Source organism: Schistocerca piceifrons, chromosome 1 (genome assembly GCF_021461385.2).
Source record: "Schistocerca piceifrons isolate TAMUIC-IGC-003096 chromosome 1, iqSchPice1.1, whole genome shotgun sequence".
NCBI classification, from domain to species: Eukaryota; Metazoa; Arthropoda; class Insecta; order Orthoptera; family Acrididae; genus Schistocerca; species Schistocerca piceifrons.
In genome coordinates this window covers 385,655,135-385,673,473 of record NC_060138.1, presented here as the reverse complement: position 1 = coordinate 385,673,473, position 18,339 = coordinate 385,655,135, and the positions used below count along the sequence as shown (strand labels likewise).

Sequence of the window (18,339 nt, the reverse complement as noted above, 5' to 3'; positions counted from 1 at the left end):
TCATGTGTGTGTTTTAAACACAAAGACAGGTACCTGTGCAGATTCCCTCTACATAAGAAAATTTGCTGTGATCCCTTCAAGTGCCATAAATGATCTGTTTCATCTGGATTGCATGAAATTAGTTTAGAAAAGGCAAAGACCTTCAAAATGAAGGGCTTTAGCATTATTCCTGGGGAGAAAATGTGTCCAGCCTATATCAAACTTATTAATGAAAAACAAGCAAGTGGCGACTCATAACCAGACTATATAAATGACAGTAATGTGAAGGTGCAGACTCCTGAAAAATCTGTGCTCGGTACTAGCTAACTAGCTTAGGAGTATCTCATGCAAAGATGCATTCAGTTGCTCGGCATAGTCGGTATGTAGCAGCCAAGCGAATATTGGAATCTGCAGCTGGGGCTCTGAAAACTAAAGTTTCACATACATATCAAGTTGAGCTGGCTGCTGATGCAAGCACTATCCCTGACAGTGATTTAACAGAACTGGAAGAAAAGGCAAAACATTATAATGAAGTTGTGGGCAAAATCAAACAGAAAATTGAATATGCAAATAATTGTGAAAAATTTCAGTTACTTTTGTGCCACCAACTTGGTCTTGACAGAAAGTCAGTTGCAATTTTCATGTTTCTGAATATTTGGTACAACAAGCAAGAGCTCTTTTAATGGAGAAGGATATTTTATCGATGGCTGAGCAGAAAAGAGGAAAGACATTGCCACGTGATACAGTGCAAAAAGTAAAGAGTTTTTATTTGGATGACGAAAACGCAAGAATAATGCCTAGGGAAAAGGACAAAGTGAGCACCAGCAAAAGTGCCTATGAACAAAAGCTTCTTGTTTTAAGTAATTTAACTGAACTGTATTCCCTCTACAAAAAAAGTATCCTAGAGACAAAGCAGGAGTCTCAAAATTTGCTTCTCTTTGACCAAAACTGTATACTTGCAGGGTCATCAGGAACACATACCGTATGTGTGTGCATTTACCACCAAAACAATAAATTGTTTCTAAATTCCATTTCTATTAAAGAAACATACCTAGATGTAATTAAAATAATAACATGTGATATAAATAACAGAGACTGTATGCTTCGTCTGTGTGAAATATGCCCCACCAGTTATTAGCTTCAAACCCACTTAGAAAATGAAATAGAAGATTATGATCCTGATGTGCTGGTTCAGTACAGGCAATGGGTATCAACTGAGAAGATGACTTTAAGTGTTCGAATCACTCCTCTATCTGAATTCTGTGACACACTAATTAAGAAAATTGTCCACACACTTTTATTTCTCTGTCACAATCTGATTATCTGAAAATGGAGAAGGAAACACAGATGAAGTATTAGTGTTAATTTTAATGGATTTCAGTGAAAATCTCAATTTTGTTGTTCAAGGTGAAGTACAGGGTTACCATTGGAACAATGACAGCTGCACTCTTCACACTGTCCATATATACATTACAAAAAGGACATAAAGTTGCATGCAAAAAGTATTTGTATTGTTTCTGATGATCTAGAACATAATGTTGCCTTGGTGTACCAGACTCAGAAGACTGTATTGAATTTTTTTAAGTGTGAATTTCCTGTAATCCATCTTGCATATGTGGAATATTTCACTGATGGTTGTGCTGCACAATATAAAAATTGTAAGAATTTCAGAAATTTCTACTAGCATGCACACGACTTCAACATAAAGTGCAGCTGGTCATTTTTTGCTATCAGCCATGGCAAATCTCCCTGTGATGGTATTGGTGGCATTGTTAAAAGACTTGTCACAAAAACAAGTTTGCAAAGAGTGTATAAAGATCAAATAATTACAGCTTCACAGGTACTTGAATTTTGTCACAAGAATCTGCACGGTATTTCAGTTCTCTTTGTTTAAAAGATAAAATGGCACAAGTCAGACAATATCTTTCTCATCACTTCACAAGTGCAAAAACAATTCCTGGAACATGATCTGTGCATCACATTGTACCAATATAACCAACCAAAATTGGAGCAAAAAGGCTGAACTGTGTTACAGACTTCAGTATCTTGCATGATTTCTCAGATGCACTTCTGCCATTAATGCCAGAATGCACTGTGCAGCCCACCTGCTATGTTGCATGTGCATATGACTCTTCTTGGTATTTGGGAATTCTTGAGAAGGTGAATTGTGAAGAAGAAGAAGAAGAAGAAGAAGAAGAAGAAGAAGAAGTTACAGAAGGTTCATGCATCCACATGGACCATCTCCATCCTTCTGTTGGCCTGATAATGATGTTTGGAATGCAGATTGCAGCACCAGCATTTTGTGCAGTGTTGACTATATTGGCTTTTGACAAAATGCTTAAATATTATAAACAAAATGCTATGTATTTTTACATTGAGTTAATTTGGTTATGGCAGAGGTAAGAAAGTGCCCTTGTGTCATACAATGTACAAGTTGCCCCATATTTCATAATTTATTTCATATATTGCAATTTTTGATCAAGTTGGATATTACACGTACTTATGTTGTTAATGTCTCTTGGTATTTCTCTCCACACACACACACACACACACACACACACACACACACACACACACACACACATACATTTTTGTTGAAACTTCCTGGCAGATTAAAACTGTGTGCCGGACCAAGACTTGAACTCGGGACCTTTGCCTTTCTGGGGCAAGTGCTCTACCATCTTTTCAGCAAGGTTCGCAGGAGAGCTTCTGTAAAGTTTGGAAGATAGGAAACAAGGTACTGGCAGAAGTGAAGCTCTGGGGATGGGGCGTGGGTCATGCTTGGGTAGCTTAGATGGTAGAGCACTTGCCTGCGAAAGGCACAGGTCCCGAGTTTGAGTCTTGGTCCGGCACACAGTTTTAATCTGCCAGGAAGTTTCATATCAGCACACACTCCGCTGCAGAGTGAAAATCTCATTCTGATTTTTTGTTGATGAGACTTTATTATTTATAGATCACTTTCTAATTTTTTCAGTGTTTTCCATAGGGGCGGGGCAATTGTCCAAAATATTTTTTTTCTAATTTAACAGTAAAATTAAATCAAATTAATTTACAAAAATTTAATTGGACAATTCGAGCATGTTTTCAGAAACTACATGTCCAAAAGGATATTCAGGGAATAAACTGTCAGCATACCATTTTTTGTTTAAAAACTGCAGCCAGTTTTCAGATTTTTACAGTTCGCTTTGAAGTTACGCATTGTGTCAAACTTTCAGCAATTGCTACCAACAGAATGTATAAACAGCAATAAAAATTGGCAAAAGTTCATGATATTAGACACAAAAACAGTACACAAAATCTCAGTTCACAACTAGATAATGTGTGTCATGGCCTGGATGAGTTGACATGGAATGACCCTGTTGTTGTGTTAGAAAAGTGTATTTTTGTTGATTATGTCAGTTTTATATGTGCTGATGAGCCAAAGGATTATGACTATATGCTTAATAATGCATTGCTCCCCCATACAGGCCCATATCATTGACATCAATATGAAGCAGGATTTTTGAACATATATTGTGTTCCAACATTACAATTACCTCGAGGAGGATGGTCTGTCAATGCACATCAACATGGATTTAGAAAAAATCACTTGTGAAACACAACTAGCTGTTTACTGACACAGGATGTTGAGTGCTGTTGACAAGGGATTTCAAATTGATTCCATATTTCTGGATTTCCAGAAGGGTTTTGACACTGCACCACACAAGCGGATATTAGTGAAATTGCGTGCTTATGGTATATCGTCTCACTTATGTTATTGGCTTTGTGATATCCTGTCAAAGAGTTCATAGTAACTGATAGAAAGTCATCGAGTAAAACAGCAGTGATTCTGGCATTCCCAGGGTAGTGTTATAGGTCCTCTGCCATTCCTTATTTATATAAACAATTTAGGAAACAATCTGAGCAGCCGTCTATGTTGGTTTGCACTTTATGCTGTGCTTATCATGTGGTAAAGTCATCAGAAGATCAGAACAAATTGCGAAACAATTTAGAAAAGATATCTGTATGGTGCGAAAAGTGGCAATTGACTCTAAAATGAAAAGTGTGAGGTCATCCATATGAGCACTAAAAGGATTCTGTTAAACTACGGTTTCATGATAAATCAGTCAAATCTGAAGGCTGTAAATTCAACTAAATACAAAGGAATTACAATTGCAAACAACTTAAATTGGAAAAAAATATAGAAAATTTTGAGGGGAAGGCAAACTAAAGGCTGCACTTTATTGACAGAACACTTAGAACATGTAACAGGTCTATTTAAGAGACTGGCTACACTACACTTGTCTATCCTCTTTTGGAGTACTGATGCACAGCCTGGGCTCCTTACCAGATAGAATGAATAAGAGTGCATTGAGAAAGTTCAAAGAATAGGAGCACGTTTTGTATTATCCCAAAGCAGGGGAGAGAGAGTCATGGACTTGATACAGGATTTGGGCTGGACATCATTAAAACAAAGGCGTTTTTTGTTGCAGTGGGCTCTTCTCACAAAATTTCAATCACCATCTTTCTCTGAATGTGAAAATATTTTGTCGACATCAACTTACATAGGGAGAAACCATCATCATAATAAAATAAGGGAAATCAGAGCTGCATGGAAGAGATATAGGTGTTCGTTTTTTCTGCGTGCTGTTCAAGACTGAAATAATAGAGAATTATTATGGAGGTGGTTAAATGAACCCTCTGCCAGATACTTGAGTGTGATTTGCAAAGTATTCATTTAGGTGTTAGCATGTAGATGTAGCTTACCCTCTATATAGCATTGATCAAGCACCCATTATCACTTGTTCTTGCATTTAAAAAAATTAGTGTTAGGTAGTCAGCACCATGACAACAAGGCTGATGGGACAATGGCTGTCCATCCGCCCCAAATCAGTTGGCAGATGTTTGTGGGAATGGAAGCCTGATGTTGGTTATTCATAATGATAAGTGTCTTACATATTAGTGTGAATTATATTGAAAAGTTATATAGAATTTCATTTCAAAATGTTAGAATTCTTACCAGTGTTAAATCTTGGTTAAATGTTCACATAGATGCAAATATTGTTCCCTTATCAATGTGATGCATTTCTTCTTGTGGATATCCTTAATTAAGCCTTTTTTTCGGCTGTTAAGTCTTGTACTGTAAATGACTCTTAATTCATTTTCTTGTATACTTGCACGATTCCGCCAACATTTCAAACTTTGTATTTGTTCTATTTTTTTTTTTTTTTTTTTTTTTTTCTTTCGAATAACCCATTTGGAGGGTACGATGAATCAACTTTGGCTACTCTTCATTGTATTAGATTTCTTCAGTTTCCAAATTTCCTTTATCCTTTTAGAGTGTTGTTTCCTTTCTTCTTGAGTCCACTTTCGTCTAGTTATTTTCTTTCTTTCCTGAAATTCTGCCTTTTGAACTGCCTTTCTGAAATGTGTTCTGCTTTCTATTGTGTATGTTGTAACTCCAGCATTTTCAATGTCTTTTTCAGTCTCTATGAACCATGCTGGCTTGGATTTGTAGCTATTGAGTAATGTGAATATCTGCTTGGTTAGTCTGTTGTTATCCATTCTGAATATATGTCCAAAAAACTTTAGTCTCCTCTTCCTCATTACATCAGTTAGTTTCTCCGTTTTCAGATATAGCTCTCTGTTTGGTCTTAACCTGTATTCAGCAATATCGTTTCTTTTAGCTCCCAGTATTTTCCTTAAAATTCTTCTTTCGACCTTCTCTAGTTTCTCAAGGTCTCCAGTTCTTGTTAGTTCAAGTGTTTCTGCCGCATAGAGAGCTTCAGGTCTGGCCACTGTTTGGTAGTGTCTTAATTTCATGTTCCAGGACAAGGATTTTTTATTATAAACGTTTTTGGTCATATGAAACACTCTTTCCATTTTGTGCACTCTAGTTTCTATAGCTATCTTTTCTTTGGCATTGTATGTAATCCACTCTCCTAGGTATTTAAAGGAATTTGTTTTGTGTATTGTGTTGTTGTCAACTGCAATATTTTGAGGAGCATCACAGATGTTTGTCATAAACTTTGTTTTTTCATAGGATATTTGTAGTCCTACTTTGGCTGCTTGTTTTTGTAGTTCTCTTATTTGTTCTTGGGCATTGTCTAGTGAATCTGTAATCAATGCCATGTCATCTGCGAAGGCTAAACAGTCGACAGTGATCTTGTTTGGATTTCTCCCTAGTTGAATCCCTTTAGTATTGATGGCCTTCCTCCATTCTCGAACTGCCTTCTCCAAGACACAATTGAAAAGCAGAGGTGACAGACCATCTCCCTGTCGAACACCTGACTTTATTTCAAACGATTTTGAGAGCTCTCCCCTAAATTTTACTTTCGATTTTGTATTTGTCAAAGTACCTTTAATTATTGCAGTTGTTTTAGCATCGAGTCCCAATTCTTTTAAGATATCAAGCAGTGTATTTCTGTCAATTGAATCATAGGCTTTTTTAAAATCCACAAAAGTAATTATATATTTTAAGTTCCTGATTTTCCTCATTTCTATTATGTTCTTTAAATTTAGTATGTGTTCTGCACATGACCTTCCCTTCCTAAATCCAGCCTGATACTCTCCTAGCTGTTTGTCAAGTATCTCTTCTGCTCTTTTTAAAAGCGCCTTAGACAAGATCTTATAGGTCACTGGTAAGAGGGAGATTCCCCTATAATTGCTAGGATCTGTTTTCTTCCCTTTTTTATGTAGTGGATGTATTAATGCAGATGTCCAGTCTGGTGGTAATCTTTGTTCTATTTTATCTATTAATCATGGTTCTTGCCATATATTTTGGAGGAATTTTCATATTTATCCAGTGCTTGCAACCTTTCACCAAGGTATACTAAGATTCTATTATTGTTTTTCTACTGCTAATGTGGTATTCACCTAAATCCTTCGTTTGACCTAGTGCATTGCATTGTGTACTGGTGGATCCCTCTTCTGGGGTACCACATATTTCACTACTCTTATAACACAAACATTCCATATTCCAGTTTCACCAATTCGAAACCATTCCTTAAATATTATTTCTTCTTTATCAGAATGGGATGCTAGAGTTCCCTCACTATTTGGCAAAAAAACAGTCTTCAAGGCCTGAAATTTCTAATTGTTTTTTATATATGGTTATACTAATATATTTCAAACAATGGAAACTCCAGGTAGGAATATCAACAATGTGGGAAAAGACAGACTGCTGCTTATTGTAAAGAAGAGACGTCAAGTTGCAGAGAGACACAATTAAAAGACACTTGCACAAGAAAAATACATGTATGTGAGTGTCTTTTAATTGTGCGTCTGCAACTTGACATGTTTTCTTTACGGTAAGTGGCAATCTGTCTTTACCTACATTACAGCTGCCATCTATCACAAAGCGAAAAAAGTGGTCCAACTAAAACATTCATATTTCTTTACATACTACACGAATATGTAGTAAAAAATGGGGGTTCTTATTTTAAAAAAATGCAATTGATATCCGTTTGACCTATGGCAGCGCCATCTAACGGGCCAACCATAGTGCCATCTGGTTTCCCCCTTCAAGCTATACAAGTTTTGTTCTTTGTAGTTTCTTCGTTTGACGCTTATTTCGTGAGATATTTGGCCCAGTCACGATCAATGGACCACCCTGTATAAGGTGTTGCGTCACTGTGTGTAATTTACATAGTATTGTAAGGGGCCTGTAACATGACATGTGAAATGAAAAAGAAAAAGAGATTGCTTGTCAAAAATTTTGAATTTTGAGCTATTGTAATTTTTACACTCCACATTAAATTCTGAATAATTTGAAGGAAAAAGCACTCTCTCTAATTTGAGTGAGTCATGACAAGTTTAATATTGGTGATGGACAATGGGTGTTTTGAGATAATGCTGAAGTTTCACTTTATTAGCATAGTTTAATTGGACATATTTAAGAAACAAATTCTGCATTTGTATTACCCTTAAAATGTCCGTTGTCAAATGATACAGACTTTTTAAAGTTAACATTACTTAGTAATAGGTTAACCCCTTCAGATCTACAGCACGTTATAGTGTACAAACATTTGATACCAAATAAATTGGCCAGAAAAAATTAGTTTATCCTGCACAGCCTTTTTTTTAATTAAAAAAAGCCATTAATGGACTGAAAAGAGTCTAAAATTTTGAATTCACTAAACCCCCAAAAATATATTACTGAAATCTCATATTGTGTAGTGGCCAAATGATTTGATTTTCTACTTCTAAAACCCTTGTGTCTGAAGGGGTTCAAGTTCCATCACAAACAGCATTTTGCCTCCTATTTGGCTCTGGAATATCTGGCTGATATGGTTCATTCCACAGGATCCTTATTGTCACTGACTTGAGGTTCTGCTTCGAATTCTGATTCTACTTCAGGACACAGAATGTCTTTTTATTTATCTTCAAAACCAGTCCTGGTGCTTCTAAAAAGACAATCTTTTCAATGTTTTGTCATCCCTGCTGGAATTACTGCACCAGGAAACCCAGCAGTTTTTTTTTTTGGAAAGATGCAGTGCACAAATCCATTTCCACCAGTGTCCATTTTTACTTCGTTAGCATTGCTATTCTTCAAGACAGCCATATTTATTCACAGCAACTGCAACTTTTTTTTCATTTCTAGCAGCAACAACAGAGTTAACATGTGTTGTAGTTGTAGATTTTTGCTGCTACAGTAATGTCAGCTGTTAGCTGGCATTTTAAGGCTGCCAACTGCAAATTGGTAACATCTGTAGGCATTTATAATTGTCTTGTAAAAATTAATCACTTGTTTTGACTGGCATTTTTGTGTTTATGAGGCCTTTTTCTTTTATCCAAAGCTATGCCGATCTCCTTAAAATGCCTATAAAATTTAGGAAATACTATTTTGTGAAGGATAGCACACGCAGATGAGAGATTTAGAACGGGGACCTCTTGTCAGGCCAGTCCTTTTTGAGAAGACTGAAATCAATTGCTTTTAAGGATATAATTGATTCCTGTTGGGTTAAAAGATCTTTTAAATTGATATGAGCTTGTACAAAAGAAGTAAATTACTGCAATATACAAAAAATGAAAATAGTTTTTTTAGACATTATCGAACATTTTTCTTGTACTGAAAATTTTATTTCTCCAACGGGAAGTCCCTTTTCACCTTCTGTCTCACATATTATGATATCACATACTTACATCTTAAGATTCTCCTTTTGTTTTTTGTTGACTGTAAGTAACTGAAGATGTCTCACAGGTGCTGCTCCTGCAAAGCCGAAGGCAGAGGCGGCAGCCAAGGCTCCATCAGCAGCTCCACAGCCAGCTGCAGCTGCTGCGGCTCCTCCTCCCCCACCACCGCCACCACCACCTCCCTCCGCTGCTCCTAGTGCTCCAGCACCTAGTGCTCCTCCCACACCTCCACCACCAAAACCACAGGCACCAATGAGTTCCATTCCTGTGGCAGCCATCAGACATGCACAGGCCATTGAGGCAGCCACTGTCAAAGTTCCTCCTTCTGATCCTACGTCAGAGATCTCGGGAACACGAACAGAACAACGAGTCAAGATGAACAGAATGCGGCAACGCATAGCACAACGTCTGAAGGAAGCACAGAATGTTAATGCTATGCTAACAACATTTAATGAAATTGATATGGGGTTGGTAAACAAAAAGTTGCTCTTTACGTTTTTCTGTAAAATACACTTTTTTACAAAATTAACCTAATGTGTACAATCATGGGGAATACATTTATTAATTATTTACAGCACTTTTTTTTTTTTTTTACAGAAATATAATGGAGTTCCGGAAACAACATATGGAGACTTTCCAGAAGAAGTATGGCATTAAGTTTGGTTTCATGTCTGCTTTTGTAAAAGCGTCGGCATATGCTTTGCAAGATCAGCCAGTGGTAAATGCTGTGATTGATGGCAATGAGATTGTGTATAGGGATTATGTTGACATCTCTGTTGCTGTTGCTACACCAAAAGTAAGTTTTTTCTAATTTTTTTCTTTTTTTTTTCACCTTCAGCTGTTTACTTCTTGCTTTACTCTTAGTAAAGCTGCACGATTTTAGTTTTAAGCCATTTTCAGCTACACTTGATGTAAATTATGGTAGGGAATCATCAAATCTGTGATGGCAAATATAGCCATACAGTCCTCTTGCTCTTATCTTGAATGTAAATATATGTCCTTAGCCTAGAACTGTCAACATCGATATAGGAAAAACTGTAAAGTTGTGTCACTACTTATGAAAACACATTGCCAAGTTAAATTCACATTCACTTCTAAGTAACATGTATTCCCACTTGCTGCACATGCTATGACTAAACAATAGTTTATTGAACTGTAATTAGACAGAATTACCTGCAGTTTTTGCTAATGGAGTTTATCCTTACCGCTGGCAGATGTTTCTCATCACATATACTGAAGGATGTTTTACTAAAAAGTTAGTGTTCCACCACATTGCATTCCGCCAGTATTAATTATATTTAATTAAAGTGGTAAGGGGGAGGGCTGTGTGAATTTGCCAAGGTTGTTCGTAAGTGTAACCTGTCAGTTCACTGAATTTAATATTAATGGGCTTCCCTAGGTAGTAGTCAGCAACGATGCAAAGATGAGTGTTAGAATTTTTCAGGCCATTCCATCCTAGGAATTTTCAAGTTAGTGTTCTATTATTGTCACTTAAAATGTCAACTTTGCATTGACAGTAAGGACGCGTTTTCTTCAATTTTTGTGTGTGCTCCACAAAGTCAGTGATGGAGTACATGTTTTGTCAAAACTGGAAAGTTCACACCAAATACATAGATTCTTGTTGTTAGAAAAATAACATTTTATGTAATGGGGTGATTACTTGCTGTACCCAGGAAGTTTGCACAGTGTACGTATATTTAATAGGTTTTTTGTGTGTGTTTGCAAGTTCAATTTAGACTAAACAAATGAGAGGTGTGAGTATTATCTAGTGATTGGTTTAATAAGTCTTTGTTGTAAAATACTGGCATGAATTATTTACAGAAAAAAGAAAAACTGGGAGTAGCCGACCTAGGGAAAAATCAGATGAGGTTCAGGAGAACTATTGGAACATGTGAAGCAATATTGACCACTTACCATAGAATATTACCATAGAAGATATGTCGATGAAAGGCAAACCTATCTTTATAGCATTTGTAGATATAGTAAAGCATTTGACAATCTTGACTGGTCTAGAATCCTTGAAATACTGAAGATGATGGTGATTTCAATCCAAAGACTGATTTCATACAGCTCTCCCCACTAATCAATCATCTGTGAGTCCTCTTCATCACTGTGTTGTAACTGCAACCTATGTATATTTGAATCTGCTCGCTGTAGTCATACCTTGCTTTCCCACAACAATTTTTACTTTTCATGCTTCCTTCCGTTAAGAAATTCACAATTGCTTAGTGCCCCAGGATGTGTCCTGTCAACCAATCCCTTTATGTAGTCAACTTGTCCCATACATTTCTTTTCTCCTCTATTCAGTTCAGTACATCCACATTAGTTTTTTGATATGCCGATCTAATATTAAACAGTCTTCTATAGCAACTCATTTCAAAAGCTTCTTTCTCTCGTTGTCTGAACATTTCACTTCTTTGCCATGCCACAGACTTTCTATCACTTAAATTTAAATTTGAAGTCAGCAATTTTCTCTTTTTAGGAACACTTTTCTCACTGTTGCCAGTCTGCATTTTATATTCTCTCTCTACTTTGGCCATTGTGTGTTATTTTGCCTCCCAAATAGTAAAATTCATCTGTTACTTTTAGAGTCTCATTCCCTCAGCATCACCTAATTTGAGTACATTCCATTAACTAGTTTTACTTCTGTTGATGTTCATCTCATAACTTCTTTTCAAGACTTTATCCATTCTGTTCAACTTCTCTTGCAAGCCTTTTGCCATCTCTGGGTTGAATTTGCAGACCTGAAAGCTTATTATGGAACTTCCTGGCAGATTAAAACTGTGTGCTGGATCAAGACTCGAACCTGGGACCTTTTCCTTTTGGGGCAAGTGCTGTAGCAACTGAGCCACCCAAGCATGACTCACAAACTGTCCTCCCAGCTTTACTTCCACTGTACCTCATCTCCTTCCTTCCAAGCTTCACAGTTCTTCTGTGGAACTTGGGAATAGTACTGCTGGAAAAAAGGATGTTGCGGAGAGACAGCCTGGCAGAGGTAAAGCTTTCAGGACAGATAATGAGTCGCACCTGGGTGGCTCAATTAGTAGACCATTTGCCGACAAAAGGCAAAGATGCTGACTTTAAGTCCCAGTTTTAATCTGCCAGGAAGTTTCATATCAGTGCACCCTCTACTACAGAGTGAAAATTCATTCTTAATGCTTGTGTTTTCCTACCTGAATTTCAATTACCTTTCCAAATTTTCCTTGGTTTCCTTTGCTTCATGTTTAATTTAAGTCCTGCAGTTTCTTCCTGAACACCTTCAAACCATCCTTGCAACACTTCACACGATTCCATTTTTGGTCAAGCGCGAGCAATCGTGGAGCCCATCTTGCGGATAGTTTTCTCATGTCCAAATGTTTATGCAAAATATTATGTACTCATTCATTCCAGATGCCCACAGCACAAGCAATCTCACACACCTTAACTCTTCTGTCATCCATTACCATATGGATTTTATCAATGCTTTCTGGGGTCATAACCTTCACAGGGCGTCCAGAAAGTTCAGCATCACTCATGCCCATATGGCCACTCCGAAAATTTTGAAAACACTTATAAACTGTTCTAATTGAAGATGCAGAATCACCATAGTGTTTAACAAGCTTCTCATTAGTCTCCTGAGCCTTTTTGCCTTTCATAAAGTAATGTTTAATCACCACACGAAATTCTTCTTCGTCCATTGTTTGACAATCACTGGAATTCTTTGATTCACGCAAATTTCAAACACAAAGAAATAGACCAATATGGCTGAAACTTGATGTGCATTCTTTCTAAAGATGCTACTAACTAACATGACCTCGATACGCACCGGTGGTGTCATCTCTCGGACTTTGCACGGGCTTTTCAAAGACCCCTCGTAGTAGCTTCAACTTGCGTGTGCATGTCAGTTTCCATTTAATGAAGCACTGTTGCCAGCCTTCTCTGCAAAAATTACACCATGTTGATAACTTCCTGCCTAGAGTTAAACATTCTCAGTTTGCTAAGCTGAAGAGCATCATTTGATTTAAATTGCAAGAACACTATAGTAATATGTGGACATATGTATATGAGTGTGCATTTTCTTTTCCATCAGTGCCGTAAAATGTAACTGTTTGTTATCTGTGTAAAATTAAAACAGATGGCCATCAGATATTTTTGACAACAATATTGTGATATTCAGCACCTGATGTTGACTATCCATTGCAGTGCTATTCACATAGTGTGGCATACAACCTTAAATAAGTAATTATGTTGTTATGCTATTAATAGAGCTGACTAAATAATCAAACTTTTATCTTGAAACTTCACAGAAAAGATATAATCAATCTTGGAAAAGAATTCGAATTTTGCCTAGCTCTGACTTTCCAGCATAAGTAATCAACTTGACCTTATTTAACTATTATATTTGCTCTTTTAAATAACAAATTTTAGACTGGGCATGTTAAAACACACACACACACACACACACACACACACACACACACACACACACACACACACACACTTCTATATGCTCGGCACTAATTGACTATCATTCAATAGCTGTTGCTCCACAACAGTGTATTTTTGATCCAGGATGACTAAAAACAAATGGTTTAGTAGAGTTGTTCAGTTTGTTCTCTCTCTCTCTCTCTCTCTCTCTCTCTCTCTCTCTCTCTCTGTTTTGCTAACTAGTCAGCCAATTACCTTTACGAGAACAATACATGAAACAACTGAAGTTATGAAACAGTCTGCCAACATGAATTGTGATAATGGGTATAGCCCTCTGTTTTCTGTGCTGCTGGCAGGAGATAGCTACATGCAACAACATTTGTGAGGCTGCCCCTTTAAGCATGGCAGTATACACAGCAGTCAAAGGCACGAAATACAATGATTTGCCTTGGCTGCCAGCAGATATTGTGGAGCAACTGGCTTGCCCCTCATTCACTGATAGTAGCCAGCAGGAATTAAAATAAAAGCTACTATCAAGTAAGGTTGTCAGTCCCACCTTTTTTCTCCTGCCATCCAATCAAAATAGTCCAACGAATTTCCTGACAAACAAACTATGAACAGGATGCAATTATATTATGTAAAACCTGAATATAGCACTGGCCCAGAGTAAATAAGTCTCCCTGATGAAGGCCATTTGCAACAGTGGTCAAAATGTTTTTTTAACCATGATGACAATGCAGTTCCATACCTGGATTCATTTCACTGGAGATGACAACAACTGCCGAAACTTCCAACTTCAGAAATGACTTTCTTGAAAGAACCATGAAAGGTACTATTTATTGCAACATGGCAATGTGACTTTTCATTCTACCAAAAAAATGTAGCAACAAATTCTAAATCCTCCTTCCGAGCAAAGTAATTTCTGTCTCTTGGGTAGCCTGAAAAATCCATTCGAAGTATTTGATTTGGGGATAGTCGTACCCTTATATCACTGCATAATTGTGATTAAGATGCCCTGGTCTGTAGATTTACTTTCCTACCAAGTAGATTCTACAGGCTCTAGTTAATGAAGGCAGTCAGAAGGACTAGGAGTTCTGTGAAAAATGATCTCTTGATTTCCTTTCAGCAGGTGATGGAATCTTGATTATTCTGCATTTATTCTAACGAAGTATATAATTTTTTACGTATTACTTTGCTGTATCATGTACATAATACACTCCTGCCTGCTGGCAATACTACAAAGATTTTCTGTTAGTAACTGTGTACATTAGGGGTAACAATTTGTGTATGCCATATTATACTTCTGTATGACCTTTTTTCTATTATGGGATCATATGTTCAGTTTCAGTCTCAATATATTGCTTTGTTACTTGTGTCCTGAATAAACTTTCCCTTTTTCCAGTTTTGGTAAAAGGAAACAAACAAATGTGTAATGAGTGATAATGTCTCTCTCATGGATTTAGTTTACTGTGTATGATGTATTTTCATCAAATTGTCTCTCAGGAATTAACATTTACTTTTTTCTCAGGGGCTGGTAGTACCAGTTCTGCGAAATGTTGAATCAATGAGCTATGCTGACATTGAGCTGGGGATAGCAGCACTTGGCGAGAAAGCTCGAAAAGGAGCGCTTGCAGTGGAGGATATGGATGGGGGGACCTTCACTATTAGCAATGGAGGTATCTTCGGTTCTCTGCTGGGTACACCTATTATAAATCCACCCCAGTCTGCTATTTTGGGTATGCATGCTATTGTGGAACGACCTGTTGCCATCAAAGGACAGGTAAGTGTTGTTACGGGTGTTTGGTTCTTTAACATTTCCACTCTTGTAAATGAAATTTGTGTCTAAGCTTTGTGAGTATATTCCTCTTATAATACAAGTAACTCTACTGTTAATTGTTGCAATAACTGAAGATTCATGAAGCCTCCATGAAGCTGAATACATTCGTTAAGTAAATTAATATGTACACTGTCAAACACGAACATCATTAACTCTTGAAAGGATTACTGTTAATTTTACACAGCAGTCGCATATGTATTTTAGATTCATCATCAGTTGACATACAAATCAAGATAAAAACTTTGTTTGGACTATTGTCTGTGACCTGTTTTTATATTGCACACATTCAGAACATTGCTCTAATTTATAGGTAGGACTTGAAACCTTCAGTGATCACTGTATTTTCATCTCATGCCAATGGAGCTGACATTTCATGTAGAAATCCATTAAAGATTGATACAAACTGTTACCTGCATCTATACCCAAGGTCACTAATGCACCCTAGTGCAGCTGCACTTAATCCATAGATAGCTGGTTCAAATTGTGGTGGTGGATGAAGTTTTCATCACCAGTGTTTGTCTAGTAAGAGTAGATGAACTGGTGTTGTGAAATTTGTGATCAGTAGCCTTTCCACTAATTTCCTGGACTTATTGGACTAGTCCAGTTTCCAGCTTGTGTGCGGAGTCTGGTTAGTCTGCACTATCTATTCAGTCTCTTCTCCTCATGGGATGCCAACCATAGAGGGTTCTGCCTGTTCCCACATTACAAGCATTCATCTCTGTTGCCCAGCTGCCACTGGAATGTCCGTTATGTAACCATCCATGGGCAATGAGGCCATTTGAGTCCATGTAAGTGAGTGTCTTGAGTATTGTAGGTAGAGGGCATTAACATCCAATGCCAGGGGTGGATGGCCATGGCTACTAAAGATGTCAACTGACTGGGTACAGGGAGAATTTTACCTCAAATTACATTTTTAAAACTAAATTTTATGAGATTTTAAATCACCACCTGCATACTTTTATTGTATACAGTGGTGGATCTAAGCATGTGAACTTTATCGATTGCTCCGTCATGTTCCCCGAATTTGTCATTAGTACAGATATCCCAGGACTGCTGTGCAGAATTGTTTTCTATGCTGAGGGCACTTAAGCAGATGACATGACATTGTGGCAAGAAGTTCCTCATCTGCTCAGATTTCCAAAGTGCAAAGGAAATAATTTTCTGCTGGGTTCCAGGACACACAGAGTTACAGGGAAAAGAACTCGCTAATGTTACTACCAAAGAGCCTTGCTCTCTTCCATCTCCTGCTCGGTGTTCAACCCCACTGCTAGCTCTTACCATATGTGAACTGGAAGACCTTGTATTGGTGAGAGGCTAATTAAGCAAAAGTGCACGGTAATTAGCTGTGTTCAGCGAAACATTCAGTGCAACCAAAGCTTACCTCCTGCCACAACGAGCTGAAGAAGTAGCAGCCCTTACACGGCTTAGAGTGGGATATTACCCATTGACACACAGCAGACGATATAACAAATTTTAATTGAGTGTGCCGTAAGAAGGTTTTGTATTTTGTTAGGACTCCTTCACAAAATTTTGCGTGTGAGAGTTTAACTGTTGCAGAGTGGCGTGGTCAGCCATTATTCCCAAGTATTCACCCACCCACAGTAAATATGTTCATCAGTTCTTGAATTATCACTTAAACTTATTTCAGACTAATGTTGGTACACAGTAAAAATTTTCAACAAATATAGTCAGGTTTAATCATAGAGTCAATACTAAACATCTGGTTATTGTGTGAATCTCGCATGAATGTCCCCCCCGGGGGTCCACAACTCTTTTGTGGATGCGTGCGTGGTGAGCATGGGCCCCGAGCTAGCGCAGTTCTCCTTCCTTTCCGGGCTGCCCTACCCCCCTTCCCCATCCCTCCTTGTCCCCAATCCTCCCCCCCCCCCCCACCTCCCCTTCACGCTCCCTCTTCTTGGGAGTAATGTATCAAGCCTTCGTCTGGAGATGGACATTTGAACACTCCAGGATCCTGTTTCCTTTGTTTTTTTTTCCGTTCTTACACTTTCTTCCTCTGTTGGTCTGTCCCTACGTTCACTCTTCTCCTTGCTTTCATGCCCTTACTTCTATCTCTGCCTCATTCTCCTTGCCCTCTTCTCCTTGTCTTCTTTTCCGTGTTTTATTCTCCACTTCGGCGTGAGAGATTCTTTCTTCTATCCCTCTCTCTCTTTCCTCTCTTCTTTCCTCCCTGTGCGTGTCTGAAGGCTGACCCATGCGTTCGCACGCGTAGCCAGTAACGGGGTAACTCGTAATTCCCCGCCCTGGGTTGACAAGTAAGGCACACATGAACCCCCTGGTAAAGGCCGGGCCCAGGGAGGAGTGACTGCCTGATCTGTTACCTTCCGAACGTGCCGATTGGTCCCTCCGTCCGTTTCTCGGGAGGTGTGACCTGAGGTGTGGACAATCACCTAAGGTGGTAGTGCCCTTTGAGGGGGCCCCTACAAGGAAGGAGCGCGCCATCGGAGACGCTGGCAATCATGGGGGATTCATCCGCAATGGATTTCTCTTCTTCTTCTTCTTCTTCTTCTTCTTCTTCTTCCCTGTCTTCTGCCCGAAAAAGAAAGCTAGATGAAACTCCTGTTCCGAAAATTCTACCACCAGCACCGAAGTTTCTTGCTGTCACAAGATCTGACGGTCATGATTTTTCACCAGTCAACCCTTTTGCCATTCAGAAGGGTGTAGATGCGATTGCAGTACCAGTGAAATCTTGTACTCGGTCGCGCAACGGTACCTTGCTGGTGGAGACAGAGAGTGTCTTCCAGGCCCAAAAATTATTTCGAGCCACTCTCTTACACACATTCCCTGTACGAGTGGAGACCCACCGCACCTTGAATTCGTTGCGTGGCGTGGTGTATACCAGGTCACTCGACGGACTAACTGATGAGGAGATTCTGTCTTTCCTCTCTGATCAGGGAGTGACGGCCGTCCATTGGGTCATGAAAAGGGTCGACAAGGACCTCATACCGACCCGAACCATATTCCTGACATTCAATAATGTGCAA

General features: G+C 38.3%; 1 protein-coding gene across 1 annotated transcript in view; it reads left to right on the top strand.

Annotated features, from left to right (window-relative positions):
* LOC124786798 (dihydrolipoyllysine-residue succinyltransferase component of 2-oxoglutarate dehydrogenase complex, mitochondrial) overlaps positions 1–18,339 on the top strand; it is a 67,192-nt gene that overhangs the window by 41,611 nt on the left and 7,242 nt on the right. The window contains exons 7-9 of the mRNA XM_047254291.1: positions 9,161–9,560; positions 9,691–9,889; positions 15,029–15,280. Coding sequence (XP_047110247.1) covers positions 9,161–9,560; positions 9,691–9,889; positions 15,029–15,280 — 851 coding nt within the window. The remainder of the gene's footprint in view (positions 1–9,160; positions 9,561–9,690; positions 9,890–15,028; positions 15,281–18,339) is intronic.